Source organism: Thamnophis sirtalis, unplaced genomic scaffold (genome assembly GCF_051295495.1).
Source record: "Thamnophis sirtalis isolate CommonGarterSnake01/CBP01778 unplaced genomic scaffold, rThaSir2_p1.2 scaffold_7, whole genome shotgun sequence".
Classification (NCBI taxonomy): Eukaryota; Metazoa; Chordata; class Lepidosauria; order Squamata; family Natricidae; genus Thamnophis; species Thamnophis sirtalis.
In genome coordinates this window covers 30,493,304-30,512,368 of record NW_028261387.1, presented here as the reverse complement: position 1 = coordinate 30,512,368, position 19,065 = coordinate 30,493,304, and the positions used below count along the sequence as shown (strand labels likewise).

Genomic DNA, 19,065 nt, shown 5'->3' with positions numbered 1-19,065 from the left:
TATTTAAATTTATTAGGACTCCTCGCATGTATGCTTTACTTGCATCCCAAACCATTTCCATAGATGTACCCTTATTCATGTTAAAAACAAAATAATCTCTCAACAGTTTTTTACATTCATTAACATTTTTCTCATATCTAAATAAATTTTCATTTAATCTCCAACACCTTCTAGATTCCCTCCCAAATTCTAATTCCATCCAAACCGGGTTATGATCTGTTAAGGCTCTGGAACATATCTTCGTCTTCTTTACCCTAGAAAGCAAATCAGTTGTTGTTAATATGAAATCAATCCTGGAAAAAGATTGATGTCTATCAGAAAAGAATGTAAAGTCCTGTTCTCTTGCATTTCTTTCTCGCCAGATATCTCTTAGCTCCATATCATCCATCATATCGAAAAAAGACTTAGGTAGTTTCGCTCGCATTTGGATGTTTTGCAGGAGACCCTTCTTATCTTTCTTAGTGTCCAAAACTCGGTTCCAGTCACCCATTAATATACAAGATCTATAGTCCCATTGTATTAACTTAGTATGGAGCATTTTGTAAAAATTTTCTTGTTGATTGGGAGTTCCTCCCACCGCTTCTGAGCTAGAATCTGTAGCTTCTTTAGCTGTTGCATACGTTTGTTGCAAAACTTGTTGCTTCTTTAACTCTTGTTCCATACACCTAGTGACCACATGGGTTTGTCTTTGCTCCTTCGCTCCTTCTAGTTCCAGCAAAGGTGTCCGAACTTGGTCCACCAACAATGATCCTTGGTATCTTGCTGTCTGTTCCGTCCTTCTTGCTCTCTTTCTCTAGGTCCTGGAGGGGGAGAATGTCCAGCCTTCAGTATATTGCTGTAAAAATCTTTAGCCTTCCATACTGAGTTAAGACGATATCTTTGTCCCAGGTAGTTGACCACTAATCTGGCTGGAGCTTCCCATCTGAACTGTAACTGACGGTTTTTGAATTCATCCACTAAGAAGGCATAGTCTTTTCTAGATCTCAACATTTTGGGTGGTATTTCCTTCAGAACTATCACCTCCTGGCCCCCAATTTGCAACTTGGTTTTATAGGACTCTTGTAGTATCAAATTCCTCGTGTTCCTTATGGCGAAATACACCACAATGTCCCTTCGAAGTTGTTTCTGTCTGGAAAGCCATGAATTAACACGATATATCTTGTCAATTTGCCAGTCAAAGTCCCCTCCTGGCAGTCCCATCAGTTGATCAAAGGCTTCAGATTTTCTTGGTTTTTCTCTTTAAGGCCCCTTATTCTTAAAGCAAATTCCATCTGTCTATATTGCAACATTATACTTTCATTTTCTGCATCATCAATCTTGCCTTGAACCACATCCATTTTCGTTACCAGGTTAATATTAGAATCACTAAGATCTTCCAATTTATCCTCCATTCCTGATACGTAGCCAGATAAGCATTTAAAAGCATCTAAAATATCATCTCTAATTTCTTGATTACGGATCTGGACCCAACCCAAGACTTCTTCCGACATCTCCTTGAAAGTGACAGAAATCTTTTCCTGTATTTTAATTTCCATCGCAGTTGCATGATCTTTTAAAGCATCATTTAATACTTTTTGCAATATTTCTTGAGTCAAATGTTCCCCAGCAGGAGGGGGGGGGTTGAGAGGGGGGCAGCAATGACTGTAATTTAGTTGTTGGAGCAGGTGAACTCCCTGCGCTCTTTGAGGTGATAGGTGGTTTAATTTGCTTTTAAGCCATTTCCTCAGTTAATCTTATCTTGCTCCCAATTAATAAATCCAGGCAAGCTGCTTGTTCAGTTATTACTCTGTAGTTTGCTAATAAATCACTGCTGATTTAATGATCTTTAAATGATCTTGAGCTCTATAATAGTTTGAGCTCTGTGAAAGTCTGTAACATCACAGCACAACCCCGCCTACAAAACTCTTCAGCGCCATCTTTATCTTTCTGCCATGTAGTTAATTAGAAGGAAATTTTAGAAAAATGGAGTTAAAGACTGTAATACATACAATTGGAAGTTCTCCGGTATTTGTTTGCCTGTGTTGGATTCAGGTATAAATCAATCATTGAGCAAGGGGTGGACGTATGCCTTCATTTTGCAAAAAGGCAGAAAAAATCCCGGGGACGGAGTTCGCTGGGTTGTAGGGAGGCTCACACCTTCAACACCCCAGATTTATCTCCTGGGGGAGGTTAGTGGGGCACTTCCCAAGCCCAGCTTCTCACCCCTCCTTCTTTGCCCGAAGGAGAGGTAATCAATCTATCAAACAGCTGATGGATGCTGTTTAGACAGCTTAACGCAGCCTCGGGGCTGGAGCTGCTAAAAAAGAAACAGCTCCTTCAGGCAATGCCCAGACCAGAAGCATTCTACCTTAATATTTGATATGATCATTCAGATGTTCTATCTAGAACAATAGTTCAGATAAAGTTTCTAGTAAAATTCACAATATAATAAAATATTGCATTTTATTGTTTCAGGATCAATACCATTTCAGTGACAAAATCTCTGAGAAATTGGATTTTTAAAAAAATCTACCATACAGTAGTTGATGGCAACACATTTAATCTGGCTTTTGAAAGGCTACTTTGTATTTACTAAAATATAAACAAATATTTAGGGAGTTGAACAGCTGGCTGGGCGACTAGGTCTAGTAATTCTCTCTCAGACCAACTTATCTCACAGTGCTGTGGTTATAAGAGAAATAGGAGAAGGAAGGTATATTGGAAATACTCAACACCTTGAGTTATTTATAAAAATAATAATGGTGGGAGAAAAAAAGTGAAACACAAATAAATAACAAAATCATCTTATGTTTTATTACAGCACATTAGTAGTCAGTGGCACCAATGGAACTGTTAAGCCCTATTAGCTGTCTTTTAAGGCCCCTCCCCTTCCCCCCTTACAGTTATGAGCAGTCTTATATGATGTAGTAGAAGAAAGTTGTATAGGATAAGGATCCAGAGAAACCCCTGGGAAGAAAACATTTCAGCAGCGTTGGACTCGAGTTTCATTCATATTACTATTTAATAATGTTGATTTTGGGTCCCTTTCTAAGCAGTGATTAGACACACACATATAGTGTATATAACTGAGACAATAAGTCTCCAAGCTTCCTGATAAAACATTCTCTGCTTTCAATTTAATCTTAAGAAACATTTTCATAGTTGTTGCTATTAATTATTTCCCTTTCAAATTAAATTTTTATGTATAATGTACCCTTAAGATGGCATTTAATTTCATTGTATGAGGTGCAGTGTCAAGTAAACTAAACTAAATTGAACTAAACTAAATCTGGTCAGAATAGACTTTTTGTAACATTTGCCCATTAATTGCAGTTTTCCATAACCCAAATATTTTTGCCAATTTTCATCTCTAATCAGAGCCTGGGCACATCTCATGTCTCCAAAGGGTTAGAATTGATTGATCCAGTTGATACGATTAGCTGGTGATGGATTATAACCAAAGATACAAATCTCGGCCATTTACTCGCTATTATTATCTTATCTTTAACAACAAGAATTCTGAAACTGGCAACTGGCATTTGGATGACAGCAGAGAATAAAAGCAAGTTTGAGCCTTTGGCCTGGCTCCTGAATCTTGTTAGGTGAATAATGTCAGGAAGAGGTAGGGAGACTAGGCTCCTACTGTTCTGCCATATTTAACAATCTTCTGAAGAGCAGAAGATATGCTGTATTGGGGTGGATTCCGGCAGGTACTACTGCTGGTTTGCTTGTGGCTGCGCTGTGGGCGTGCGCTTGATGCCCATTGCACACACATGCACAGTGCAATAAAAATTGTTCTGTGCATACGCAGAAGCGAAAAACAAGATGGTCTATGAGGCTGCTTGGAGAACCGGTTTGGGGGTGTGGCAGGTCTGGGTTGCTGCCGGTTCCAGCGACCCAGGCCGCCAAACCACTATTGGTTCGGCTGAACCGGTCTGAACCGATAGGAACCCACCACTGTGCTGTATGTATGGAAGCTCCTCTTTATTCCCACCAAGTAAAACAAGCATTGTTAATTAAAATTGTCCCTCACAGTTTCCTCAGTTAAACCTTAACATGGCAGTTAAAATAGTTAAGACTTTTGACTGTTCTCACATTAAATTAAATGTGATCTAACACATCTGTTGATAGAGGTTGTCCTTGTGTAGTTTCTTGTACAATTCTTAAACAACTGCCTGTATGAAATGAAATTGAGGCTTGCAAGTTAGAACTGCCCATAAAACTGTGGAAATGATCTCTGTATTAGAAGAGGTGGATAACCTTTTAGTAAAGGGAGTGTTTGGAAAGCTAGCAATGCATCTTTTGGAGTTGGCATTTAAAAAAAAAAAGCTGAGCCCTCTTTTCAGACTCAATGGCCTTTCATCAATAAGCTTTCTGGGCAACAGAGTTTTCATGTGCCTGGAATTTTTCCCAGTCATGTAAACCCTCTTTTCTGGACATCCCTCGTGTATTGGACCCCATAATTGTTGCACAGTAGAATGTGTACCATGGTGTAGATTGTGCTGTAGCAGCTAGGATTTCTTGTTTCCATTCTAAATCTAATTGCGGTGAAGAAGGGGGGGGGCTCTCTTTGGTGCAATGATGTACATAACTAATGTGGTTTGTTTGTCTTTTCAGCTGAGAGGCATGCAGGCTGCCCTTGCGTCACAGCTTCAGTGGATGATATCTATTTTGAGCACACAATTAGGTAACTGCCTCACTACCTTGCATTTTGCTGTTCAACAGGCTTTTAAATAGATGTTTCCCGGTGCTTTCAGCAAATGACGAAGCCTGTATCACATTAATTAGCTTTTTACAGTTTGAATAATTTTGCCAATTCTCAGTCATGGAGCCAATGAACAATATTAAGAGGGGGAAAAATGTGCATGTGACTTATTAGTTAAGCAGGAGGGTGGGACAGCATTTCAACTGTGGTGGTATGCGTTTTATGTTCTTAACGGAGAATACTGTGCAAATGATAGTCTTTGGCTTTTCTTAATGTTGAAAGGCATTCATGTAGGCTTCTCCCAAAAACAGGAGAACCACAGGGTTGCTTCAACTGCAGGGGTCCATTTTAAGAATAGTTATTTCTCCAGAAAAATGCTTTCAGCCATTGAAAACATGCTGCCTTTACTGTTGTGCACCAGACATCTAGAAAAGGATGATTTTGGAACCCAGGATACAGCTTTGGTATTTTGCTCATTAAGAAGGAGCCAATACCCAAATACAGAATTCTAGTATGTTTTGATGATACCAAAAGTAATTATGCATTTTAACAAGAGTCCATTTTCCCTTCGATTAAACAATTGTATTTATTCCAGCCTAAAGGAGACATAGGAAGCTATTTGTTCTTGGGTCAGACTGTTTACTTATCAAGCGTGGATTTATTTACTCATGTTATTCAGTTTTTTCTTCTCCTCCCACTTTTATGTCAGCCAGATGCTTAGAGATTCTCCTTGGTACTCATGTGGAAAGAATGAAGTCTGGTATGAATCTTTGCAGTACACATTTGTACAGTAGAATAGGCTACTGGTCTCCTAACCCACTGCTGCCCTGGCATAGCTAAATGTCCCTACTCATTTTCTGCACCTTCTCGATGTTCCTTGAGTCTAGACTCCAAAAGAAACTGACTGTTTCGGGGCACAGAGGTGACTGTGAAACTATCAATATCATGGCCCCTTAGTGACCATTTGAGTTTAGAATGGACCACCAGCTGGTACTTATGATCCAACTCCGTTGCCCAGTGGCCTCTGGCAATTATGTGGCCACATGTTGGGCTCTCAGAACTAGCCCACATTTATGGCTGTTTGCAGCATCTTAATCATGCAACCACATTTTTCGATGGTTTTCTGAAAACCAACATTTATTTCAGTTTTTGGCAAAACCAGCTCATAGTGAACCACTACAAAAAGGGTCATAAAAGGGTCATAAAATTGGGTCAATCATGTGGATAACCAATTTTATGATCATCGTGACTTTTCTGACTCTATTGAATAGGCTCCAATACAGTCTTAAATCAAGTATCTGTATTGAAAAATTAAGGGTTTTTTATTCACCTATTACTTCAGCTCCTAGAAGTCACACAATTGCCAAATGAGGAGCTGGTTTTATAGATGTGTTTGACTTGCTTCTTGATGCTCTAAAATGGAAGTGGTTTCCTTTTTCTAGGGTACAATTAAAACATCAAAAAGATGATTCGGTTGGCCCACAATAGTTGTTCGTTTTTATGCTCTAAAACTCTAGAGAAGAGTCAAGCTTCTTTGGGATATTTTTTAATGATCAAATCATCCAAAGTACATTGCTCAGCTGAAGTGCAATTATGGAGTATTACATTTTCTACCTATTTGTCATATCAGTGCATTCCCTGATGTCAATTGATGGAAACGTAACTTAGTTATTATGCCCTACGGCTTAGGCCTCTGAAAAGAATCTAGAAATAGTTTTTCTTCACTCTGAATTTGATGTATTTTATAGCAATATTTTAAAATGTGTGCATGTATCATAATTTTTCTGAGAAATAGGAAGGAGCACAGAAGGAAAGATAATGGCTGATTTTTTGTGTGTGCATTTTCCTAGGTGTAAGTTCTACTTAAGTGAACTATAACTACACTAACATCCCACACTAACTATGCTTTTTTTATACAAACTATAGTTGGCTGGGGTTGCACAGCAAATTAAGCCATAAGAAATAACAAATTTTGGGTTTACTCTGGGTAGAATCTGGATAAGTGAGCTGATGTTTGGCGACCATTATGGACTAAGTTTCTTAGAAGCCCCAACTGGCACAGAAAGAAGTCACTTATTAGGGGAATTAAGATGCACCAAGATTTTGAAGAGGCAAATAAAAAAAAGTTTTTTGCACTCTTCAGACCTCCCAAAAAATGGCCCTTTTTGTCAAAAAAAAGAGGCATGAATAGGCTTTAGGAGGCTTGTAGAGTGCTCCTGGGGGCTGTGGGGGGAAAGAGCAAAAAACGTCCTTTTTTTGTGAAAATGGGCCCGTTTTTTGTCAAAAAAATGGCAGTGCATAGCCTTTAGAAGGCTTATAGAGTGCTCCTGGCAGCTGGGGTGCACAAACGAGCATAAAACAGCCCATTTTTCACTCATTTCTGCCCTCCCCAGCTCCCAGGAGCACTCTGGAAGCCTCCTAAAGGCTATGCACAGCCATTTTTGCAAAGGGGGCGGGGTTTTGGAAGGCCAAAAATGCTGTATTCAGTGTATAAAATGCACCCAGATTTTCACCCTCTTTTTGGGGGGGGAAAAGGTACGTCTTATACTCCGAAAAGTGTGCAAATCAGTTCAGATTTGTTTAGTGTTTATAAAACATATGTAACTTCATTGTTGATTGTGTCCTGTTTTTAAAATATTTATGATTAAAGTAGAAGATGTTCTGCAAAACCTGAAACAACTCTTAAACAGTGAGGCTAATATCTAGATTAAAGTGCATTGTTCTATGTCCCATTAATTCAATTTTCATTCTGTCCTTTGGTTCATATAATACATTACGTGTTTTGAATTGTCCTTTTGGTTTCATCAGTAGATCACTCTTTGTTTGGCTTTATTATCTAAAAATTTTGTATCGACCATATATGCTCCATTTATGTTTCATCCTCCTTAAAGCTAGGTAGTCCTCAACTTATAATCACATTTGAGTCCAACATTCCCATTGCTAAGTGAGGCAGTTGTTAAGTGAGCTGTGCCTCATTTTATGACCTTTTTGGCCATAATTGTTATACAAATGCCTTTTGTTATTAAGTGAATCATGCAGTCATTAAGTGAATCTGGCTTCCCTCACTGACTTTGCTGATTGGAAGCCATCTGGGAAGGTTACAATGGTGATCACATGACCCCATGACATTGCAACCGTCATAAATACATGTCAGTTGCCAAGCATCCAAATTTTGATTACATGACCATGGGGATGCTGCAACAGTTATAAATGTGAAAATCCATCATAAGTCCCTTTTTCAGTGCTGGTGAAACCTCAAATAGTCACTAAACAAATGGTTATAAGTCAAGGATTGCCTGTACTTAACCTTCACTTGAGGATACACTAAGATGGGTCTTATGTTCTTTGATGATTAGGGAACAAGAAGGAGCTTGCAGCCTTTACTCTCCAGTATTAATTGTTGTGGTGAGTTTAGTAAATGTTATGAATTTATTCAGGATTTATTTATTTTTACTATTTATTGGCTAGATTTATATCCCATCCTTTAATTTAGCTCAAGGTTGCATGCCCTTCTCTTGTTTCCCTCCACCCCATCACCGTACAAGGTGGTGGGTTATTCAAGCATGATTGACCCAAAGTCACCCGGTGAATCTTTGTGGCCTCATCAATTCCTGTCTTAACACCTTAACTCCTGTAACAAAATGTTTTGGAATGAAATGTTAAAGCAAGTCCCAATATAATTTAAGAATCCTTCTAATTAAGGTGCTTATGTCTTCACCATTTGATTCTACACTAGGCAACTGAAAGTTGAGAGAAAGCCAATGCTGGTTAGGAAAGTTGAATGAAACCTGAACGTCTGTGAGTCTAGGAAGATAACCAAGGGACTATATGTTCCTTTTCATTTACTAAGTATCAGACATGACTAAGTGTATATTTAGCCACATGTGAAATCTTATCTCTATGTCCTAACCAGTGAACTCAAAACTCCCTGGAACTCATGGCTTCCAAAGTCTTCCGTTTGGGATAAAGGAAAAATAAAACAATATTTGTCCACAAGTCTCCTTTCTGTCTAGAACAGTATCTTAATCCTTCTGTCCAGATGTCTGCAAGAATTACTTCAAGTGCATGGGTTTTAGACAGCCATTGGAAGTGACAATCAATCAACAAAAGAACCAATCAGCTACTCAGAATTTAAATATAGCTCCAAATGAACAACCAATCAAACCTGACCAAACTGGCACACAAGACATTTATAAACTAAGGAGAATAGGACAAGACAATCCTGTTGATGATGTTACCTAGTGTGGTAACAAAATGTTCCGAAACTAAATTGAAACCAGCCTGGAGATCAAACCACTGCCAAAATCTGAAACCCAAGCTACAAGTATTTTCTATTATTTCAAAGCCATTGGAAATATTTAGATTCACAGCCTTTTTTCACAAATAAAGCTTACCAGCATGTTTGTAAAATAGTACCTCCCACTCAGATCAACTACATATTAAAACTACAAGATGTTTTCTATCAATGGCATTTGGAAAATTTTATCTTACCTTTTATTCCCCCCCCCCCCTCTATTCCTAGTGTTGGGCAAGTTGTCAGCATCAAAGCTAAAGTGAACCGAGCATTTAATACTAGCATGGAGGTATGTATGCTTCAACACTACCTTGTGTGACTGTTTGCCTTGACTTTTGGAAGCTGTGTTTCAGGTACAGTTTGCAACTTTTGCTCAATAAGTGTCCAAACTCTTCCCTACATGGTTCTGAATTGTCCACTTAGAGTTGATTATAAGCAGGTTGCATCTTCAAGCCAGACGTAGACAACTGACCATGCTCTTACATTTTTGCAAGCCCAAGGTGTTCATCGATGTGATGGCACTAAGTTGCTGGTGTTCAGTGGACTTTCTCTCTTCTGCAGAAATGAGATATTGGCTACACTATGTCTACAAATTCTTATGGAAATACATTTGAATTCCACTTGTTCCTAGGACACTGTTCTATCAGATGATCGACCCATACATTGGTTCCAGGTGAAACTCATTGCAGTTGAGCTTTTTTGATTGCATCTCATTGACTGTATTTTATTTTATTTGATTAATTACTCTTCCCCCACAATCTAAGACAAAAAAGATTGAAGCACTTGTTAGTCTATAAAAACACTTGTAAAATCAATTTCATATGAAACAAAAGCACTACCAACAAGCAGGAGAATGAAATTTGTACACCAGATTTGTACACCTCAGCACAGGTGCAAAAAAGAAATCACAAATAGGGGTAAAATAGCTAAAATAATATAATCATCATGCTTCATCCTATTGCCAAAAACCTGAATTTAGAGGATTATGGAAATGTTTCTTAGGAAGGAAATACAACATTGGGACAGATGTTATAGAAAAAGTTAAGACTGCATTGTATCTGGCAGGTTCACGGGCATCTTTAGAGTCATAAAGCATTATACAAATGTTTATATTCTGTATCAAGCATCCTGTCAATAGAAAAACAGTTTTGCCAGAAAACTGATCAGATTTACCAATTTCTGTTTGGGGTGTAGCTTCAGTGTAGTTGAAAGACAATTTGTGTATTGCACATCCCATAGCCGTTGTTGAAATTCACACAACAGCATTGTATGTAATAAAAATTGTATCTAACTCATCTAATTGGGATTTTGGATTTGCTTCTGTAAGTGCTGCGACTTAACAACATTGCTAGGTTAGTATTTTGTGGTATACTCAAGAAATGGTAACATAATAAATACCAACGTCCTGTTTGCTCAGGTGAGTTGGGAGAAGATGCGAGGGTCTTAAGAACAGTAGCCGCACTTTGGCAGGAAGTTGTTTCTATTTGTCTTTTTGTTGAATAGGACACTCAAACACACAGAGACAATTAAGAACACATTGGCTCAACCTCCAGTGACTTTTCTTGCTCTCATTCAACAGAGAAACTTGATGGAGACTTAGGTAGTCCTTGACTTATAACCACAAATAACCAAGGTGGTTGTTAAGTGTGTTACACCCAGTTCTAGGACTTTTTTTGCCATGGTTATTAAGTGAACTACTGCAGTCATTAAGTAAATCGTGTGATTGTTGAGTGAATCCAGATTCCCCCTTTGATTTTGCTTATTGGACACCAGCTGCGAAGGTTGTAAATGGCATTCACATGACCCCAGAATGCTGCAGCTGTCATAAATTCAAGCCAGTTGTCAAACACCCAAATTTTGATCGCATGACAGTGAGGAATGCCAGGACCGATGTAAATGCGAATAGCAGGTGTAAGTCACTTTTTCCAGTGTCCTTGTAACTTCAAACAATCACTAAAGAATGGTTGTAAGTCGAGAACTGACTGAAGTTGCTTCAGGGCAAATAGAGATTGTTATGTAAACAAACTATATTTGGATAATACAAGTAAAAGCCCCTCTGCAGAATTTTTCTGTGATAAGACTTGGAGATCATCTTATGCAATTCCCTGCCAGTTTAGGTATCTGTTACTTAATCCACTATTTAATGGTGGAAAAATCAGGAACCGTGGTACTGCCAGCATGTTTCTTCCTACTTGTGCTCATGTCCTCTGTAAAAGTCCAGTGTCCCCCATGGAATACAGCCTTTGATTCGTTGTGTATTCCTCTATATAGACTAGAACTTTGAGAATGTTCATTGAAAGTATGTAAAACAGAAAAACAACATTTTCCTGAATGCCAAGCATTGTGCTATGGCGTGTACAGAACTTATATAAGCCTCTCTTAATGTTAATTTTCCCTTTTAATTTTGATTGCATTTTTTTGTAATAATACACAAGTGTCTATGCAGGCTCAAGGGGGCCATTTCCACTCCTTTTATTTGCAATTTGGCTTCCTTTGTAGGCGAAAGGAACAGTTTGATCTAAGGGATGTCAGGTTTTGTTTTGTGTTGTTTTGCTGCCTCAGGGAACAAACTTTTGTACCATAATTCATTTGCTTAGAAAACAGTAGCAGATAAGAACACAATTATTGCACTGCCTACTGTCTTCTAAATATTACAATATGAATTGCCCAAACTACTGGAACAAAACACAAAGATAAGTGAGCAGTACAATTCTTTCAAGTGGTACAAAGTAGTCCTTTGAGGAAGGAAACTGTAATATTTTTTTTAATTGATTGATTGATGAAAGGTATTAGTTACTGGGCTTTTTTAAAAAAAGAATCTTAGTGGGTTTTCATCCTTTCTTCTGTCGATGGTTTTCAGGTTGGGGTGCAGGTCAGCTGTGAAGATATCTGCAAAGATGAGCAATGGATTGTGTGCAAGGCATATGCAACATTTGTCACTCAAGGCAAATCAACTAAGGTAGGTGTAGAACCAAAGAAGTACCTAATTTCTCTCACCTCTTTCTTTCTCTCTTCTTTGTAATCCTCAAGATCTATTTACAAGAAATAACTTTCGTTTTTATTCTTTCAGCAGAGTTTCACAGTATCTGTTTTCATGTTATTTACTTACTCCATTAATACAACTGCCCACTTCTCTGGGTGACTGTCAAGGTTTAAAACAATTAACAACATTGACAAAGGAAAATGGTAAAGTGATAAAATCTAATAACTCAAAACATTGCACCAGAGACCACAACTCAATCAGACAGCAAAATCATCAGACTTTTTGGCTCTGCTCCTGAGTGAAAAACCAGGTCTTCAGGGCCTTCTTAAAACCCTGATTTATTTGCAACATCACTGCTGGGTAATGCAAGGGGGCATCAAGATATTTTAACTCCTATGTGGTTTATAAGCTCACTGAGTTAAAAAAAAATTAAACACACCCTCGAATCAAGTTATGATTTGATTATAGTGACTCCATGGGCCCAGACCTACAGTACTCTTGGCTGTACACTAGAATGCTTTGCCATTGACTTGACCCAAGATGCCTTTTGATTTTTCAGCCTAGTATATCTCTTTGTGGTCTCCCATCCATTTATTAATCAGTACTAATTCTGCTGACTTTTTTGAGATCAGCTGAGGTGAGCTTTGTTTATATATATATTCTGAAAAGAGTTCTGCAATACTGAAATAGGATGCTATTGCTCATTTATTTTCAGAATATGTAGGTTGGTGCAGAGTGACAAACATATTGGCAGTGTGGTTTGATTGATGGATGGGGTGATACCAAATGAAAGTTGATAGCACAGTATTTGTAAATTATGCCAAGATTGCATCTTTATGAGGTGGGAAGTCTGGCTATGATGAAAATTGTTTGAAAATAAGTATGTATACGTTTACAGTGAAACTATTACAGCTATATACAAATAACATCTTGAAATTCTCTCCTGTGTAGTGTATAGCTAAGTGAGGACTATGTGTGCATGCGTGCATGTATATACATACATTGCTGTTACTGTGCTGCCACTTCTTTTTTTCTTTTGATTTCCTCCCCGTTGTTTAATAAGTAAAAACAAAGCAAAATCACTTTCAGAACTAAACTAAACAGCCTGAATTATTCTGCAGTCTGCATCGACTTGGAGAGCAATGACAAGTAGAGTTCCACTGGGATCTGTCTTGAAGCCAGTATTGTTCAATATTTTTTAAAAATTATCTGAATGATAAGACAGATAGGCAACTTATGAAATTTGGTGGGGTGCTGGGCACTCTTTGAGTTTGGTTGTTTTCTTGCAGACATTTCACTACCCAAACTAGGTAACCTCATCAGTACTAGCATCAGCAATTTAGCACTGATGATGTTACCTAATTTGGCTAATGAAACATCTGTAAGAAAACAACCAAGCTCAGAGAGCACCAACAACTGCTCATTTCAACCCTGAGCTACAAATATTCTCCGTTATTGGTACTTATAACATTGGTAGGATTGGTCAAGGCCCAGTGTAAAAAAATAAGATTGAAGTGTAATCTGGACAGGTTGGAAGACAGAGAGGATCAGTTTGCCATTATGTTGTTATATTTAGGGAGAGAAAATGTAGGAGTCACATGTGAGAAGCGGGATCCATGGTTTGGAAACAAGTACGGTGAAACAGCTACTAGAAGGGCTAACTTAGTCCTGGGTGAAGCAGAAAATCAAATTCATTAGAGCAGGGGTGTCAAATTCGCATCATCAAGGCGTTGTCACGTGATGTATTGTGACTTCCCCCCCCCTTCTCTAAATCGGACGTGGGTGTGGCCAGTACATGATACATTCAGCCCGCAGCCCGCAGCCCGCAACTTTGACACCCCTACATCAGAGTATCAAATAAATGTGAAGTGATTATTCCTTTGTACTTGGCTTTGGTGAGACCACTTGGAGCACAGCATAAGATTTTGGGCACCATGTTTCCAGAAAGAGATTTACAGGATAAAGAAGGTTATTGGATCTTTGGGGTGGGGGGGGTACTAAGCTGAGACAAACCTGTTTACTATTTCAAGGGAGGCCATCAGCAAACCTGAGAGTTATAGATTAGACCATGAAGCTATATCTAATAAGTTAATATAGCCAGGACCTTTTTATAATTCAAGCATCATCACTGTTATAAACTTGATTTGTGAATTTAAAACACACTGGCAGACCATGGGGAGACATACAAAGTAGACCTCTCAGGATTTAGGTAAGCCATATCTCTTCTGCAGGGACAGATTTTTCTGTCCACAAATTGCTTGGATGTGTTTCTGTCATATCATTATTAATGTGTACTTTCATATGCAGCCAAATCAATAATTCTTTTTGAAGTTGCATTAAGTAATATATCTGGGCATACCAAAGCCAAACTACATATTTATGTTAGCAGCAAGTTTTAATATTGTGCTCAGGACAAGGCATGCTCTTTTTGTAACAAGAAGCAATTGTACAGGAAGAGGATTTAATTTTTCCAGGTATTTATCCGCTAAGAAACCCCTTCATCTCACAAAAGTGATTCTTGAAAATTATTTCCAATCTTCTACTCCATTCAAGAGAATAGAATATTAGGAGTGTGCATTGATCCATATTCAAAGATAGAAAGGTGGCTTATAGAATACAAAGTTACAGAGTTGGAAGGGACCTTGGAGGTCTTCTAGTGAAACCCCCTGCCCAAGCAGAAGTCCTTATAGCATCTCAGACAAAATTACTGTAACGCACTCTACATGGGGCTGCCCCTGAAGAGTGTTCGAAGACTGCAGTTGGTCCAGAATGCAGCCGCGCGAGCGATAATAGGTGTACCTAGATACACCCATGTTACACCTATCCTCCGCAAGCTGCACTGGCTCCCCATTGGTCTCCGGACCCGCTTCAAGGTGCTAGTCGTTACTTTTAAAGCCCTACATGGTATTGGACCTGGCTACTTGAGAGACTGCCTCCTGCCATTCACCTCCCAACGACCAATAAGATCACACAGGTTGGGCCTCCTCCGGGTGCCGTTGACCGGACAATGCCGGCTGGCGGCTCCCTGAGGGAGGGCCTTCTCTGTAGCTGCACCGGCCTTATGGAACGAGCTTCCCTCAGAGATCCGGACCCTTACCACTCTCCTGACCTTCCGTAAAGTGACCAAGACCTGGCTGTTCCGGCAGGCCTGGGGCTGTTGATTAAAATCCAGCCCCACTTGATTGAATGGATGATATCTTATTTTAAACAATTGTATTTTAATATTTTTTATGTTTTTGCTTTTGGTGTGAGCTGCCCAGAGTCCCTAGGGAGTGGGCGGCATACAAGTCTTATTAAAGTTGCAAAGTTGCAAAGGCTGTCCAATCTCTTCTTAAAAAGATCCATGGTTGGAGCACCTACAACTTCTGAAGGCAAACCATTCTGTTGATTAATTGTTCTCACAGTCAGGAAATTTCTTCTTATTTCTAGGTTGAATATCTCCATTTGGAACAATTGTGAATGCTCAGATAATACCTGTCAGCTGTAGGCTCATACCGTAGGAGCTGTCTACATTTCTGGGCTCATACATTAGGAGCTGTCTGATCCCAGAAAACAATATAATTATGATTTAACTGGGTACTGCTGACCAGTGTTAGGTACATATCCATGCATGCTTCAAGTCACATATTCCATTTAAAATCCAGATCACTGATCACTGGCCAGTTCTAGAGTTTCCTGACTCCTAACAGAAAAACAGGAATAACAGAATAACAAGAGTTGGAAGGGACCTTGGAGGTCTTTTAGTCCAACCCCCTTATTTAGCTTTTGCAGACGGGGAGAAATCAAACTGCAAAACCCATCCAAGTGAACAACCAAAGAATGTGGGAAGTACATTGAGAGGCTGTTTGTGTAAGCTCTAAAGTTCTAAGCTCAGCTAATCTACAGGGCAGTTATTAGACTACCTGGATGTAAGGTCAGATTTGAGCTGCAATATTTTAGACAAGCAAATGGTCTTGAGTGAGAGGCATGTTACGTATTCTCTTCCCTTTCTCTTAGATAAAGTTAAAGCCCCTGGATCCTCAAACAGAAGAGGAGAAAACTGAATACAGCATTGCCGCTGAACGTCGCCGTATGAGACTGGCACACACAGATACAATAAAAAACCTGCTTATTAGGAGCCATGTGAATGATGGTAGAGTATCTTCTAGCATTCTTTCTAGGGCTTTGACTGTGTGACATGGGTTACCTTGACTTTGTTTCATTTTACTTCATTTTACCTTATCTCTACCATTTAAAAACACTTCATTGCTACGAATAAATCCCTATGCAGGGAGAAATTAAATTGGTAAGGTGCTCTCCGTTCAGGAAATATAACTCAACCATTCAAAATGCAGAAAGATGAGCTTACCATTGTTGGCCATTTGGGAAGCATGGCATTCACTGATAATTGGGGATCACCCATGGATACATGGGAAACTGTAGTGTTTATGTAAGTTCATTTCAGTATATTCAACTAGTCTTCCTAGTTTGTGCTGGTGGTAATTATATTCAGCCAGTTTGGTATAGTGGTCAAAGCATTGGCTAGAAACTGGGAGACCAAAAGTTCTAATCCTACCTTGGACACAAAGCTAGCAGGTTGACTTTGGACCAGTTGATCTGTCTCTCTCTGTCTCTCTGTCTCTCCCTCCCTCTCTCTCTCTCACTCTCCCCCCCCCCCCCACTTCTGAAAACCTTGCCAAGAAAACTGCAGGAATTAGTCCAGGCGTTTGTCAGGAACCAACACCAACTCAAAGGCACTCATCCTTTGAAAACAGCATTACTGTTAGATGCTCTTGAAAAGTATCCAGAAGCTTTAATTGGTTCAAACTGTGATGGTCTACATGGTTTTGTGGAAGCCTAAATTTGCACATGTGTTACCCCTCCTGCAGGAACTGCATTCACTCATTTGCTTCTGAGTCCAGTTCAAAATGGTGGTTGTCACCTTCAAAGCTATGTGCTTGGGACCAGGTTATTGGAAGGACCATCTTTTCCCAATCAGATCTACCTGGTTCACTAGAACAGGAAGGCAGGAAATGCTACAAGACCCCTCTCCTAAAGCAGTCCATTTGACAGGACCAAGAGGAAGGGCCTTCTCTGTAGTGGCTCCTTCCCTTTGGAGCATCAACCCTGCAGAGATAAGATTGGCCCTCATTTTGACACTCTTTTGCAAGGCCCTGGAGACATATTTCTGCCAACAGGCCTAGGAACCTCAGCAGGATATGAAGCCTATCGAGTGATTTGTTTGATTGCTGTCACCAGAATGGTGGTGGGTTATTGTTTTTGTACTGGAATTTTAGAGTCACGGAGAGTGAGCTGGAGGGGAATTTTTCTTAAATAAACAAAATAAACATCATTTGGCATTTGAAACTTTGTGTTTATAAGGAAGGGCAGCTACGTCGTTTGAAAAAATGTATTTTTTTTACAAAATGCATGCTTGTAAGGCCAGTGGATCTTCCTACCAGTTGTTTTTTAAATGATGATATGTACATGATATACACTCAGTTTTCCTATAGTAGTAAATTACATTAAACTATGATTTTATGTTTGTTGCTAGAAAGAAGAGAACGGTTGAATTGCATTGTAGGGATAACCTTGTGACCTAATTGGATCTTGTTTACCGTATTTTTCGGAGTATAAGACACACCTTTTTCCCTCAAAAAAAAAAAGAGGCTGAAAATCTGGTGCGTCTTATACACTGAATACAACATTTTTTGCCTCCCGAAACCCCACCTCCTTCACCAAAATGTAGGAGGCTTTCAGAGAGCTCCTGGGGGCTGGGGAGAGCAGAAATGAGCAAATGAGCCTTTTTTCTCAATTTTGCCCCTCCCAGCCCCCAGGAGCACTCTGTAAGCCTCCTAAAGGCTATGCATGCAATTTTTTGACAGAAAACAGGCCCGTTTTCGGGAGGTCTGCAGAGTGCAAAAACTTTTTTTTAATTTGCCTCTTTAAAACCTTGGTGCGTCTTATACTCTGAAAAATACGGGTATATATAAAAATACAGTATTTCTAGTGACATCTCCTGGTAAACATTTTATTTATTTATTTTATTTAGTTTGTCAAACATGTACAAGATAACAGGTATACGTATAAACATGGGCATGAACAAAGGAAATGAGTACAAATAAATGGGGATAGTAGGACCAGGACAGTAGGCACACTAGTGCGCTTATGCATGCCCCCTTTATGGACCTCTTAGGAATGAAGTGAGGTCCACGGTAGACAGTTTAAGATTGAAGCTGTGGAGGTTTGAGGATGTAACAACCAGGGACGTGCAGTCAGGGGAGGCGGGGCCTCACCAGTCTCATGAGGAGAAGAAAAGAATTTTTAAAATAATTAAAAAGGCTAAGGTAGTTGCTGCCAGACTTCAAGTCACAGTGACTCTGAGTCTGCTTAGTGCTAACTGTAGGAGGAGGCGAGAGAATTATGGGCCTCCTTTGCATAAGAAATTTCACTTGCTCAGAGTTAAGCAAGGGTTAAAAAGCGAAAAATTCCTTATGCAAAGGAGGCACGTGATTCTCTCGCCTTCTCCTGCAGAGGGCACTTTGTTTAGAGGCTTTTTTTAAACAGTTAAGCAGAGTCATTCACGTGGTGACTCTAGCAGCAACTATCCTAGCCTGCCTGGCCCTGGCTAGACCAAATCTTCCATTTTTGAGGCAGCTGGAAGGTATGTGGGTCAGAAGGAGGGGGCAGGGGGGAGGAATTCAAAATTATTTGTAATGTAATGTAAGTAATTGTAATTTGTTTTTATTATATGTGTGTGTGTGTGCATATGTGTGTGTTTTACCCGCCTCTGCTGGTGTACGGGCTGGCACATTTATTTATATTTATATTTTTATATTTTTTAAAGCCATGCCGCCTCGGCCCTCCATAGAGAGAAACATGTCCTGGTTTGTGGCTGGGAGGCACGCTGGCACTTTAAAGTGCATGCCACTGCCCCACTATATGGCCGGGGTGGCGGCATGCACTTTAAAGTGCCAGCGTGCCTCCCGGCCACAAACCAGGACATGTTTCGCTCTACGGCGGGCCGAGGCAGCATGCACTTTAAAGTGCCGGCATGCCTTCCGGGCCGGCCATTCCGGGCAGATGTTGTACAACTTCTCACATTTCCCCCCCCCCAGTTTCTCT

At 39.6% G+C, this 19,065-nt stretch overlaps 1 protein-coding gene across 6 annotated transcripts in view; it reads left to right on the top strand.

Annotated features, from left to right (window-relative positions):
* The window catches only part of ACOT11 (acyl-CoA thioesterase 11), a 143,742-nt gene that overhangs the window by 94,318 nt on the left and 30,359 nt on the right, over positions 1-19,065 (top strand). For 5 of the 6 annotated variants that reach the window (XM_087719626.1, XM_087719629.1, XM_087719630.1 and 2 more), the window contains exons 3-7: positions 4,597-4,666; positions 5,394-5,444; positions 9,207-9,267; positions 11,839-11,937; positions 15,958-16,093. In XM_087719626.1, coding sequence (XP_087575752.1) covers positions 4,597-4,666; positions 5,394-5,444; positions 9,207-9,267; positions 11,839-11,937; positions 15,958-16,093 — 417 coding nt within the window. The remainder of the gene's footprint in view (positions 1-4,596; positions 4,667-5,393; positions 5,445-9,206; positions 9,268-11,838; positions 11,938-15,957; positions 16,094-19,065) is intronic. The other variant, XM_014058732.2, reaches the window with a different exon arrangement.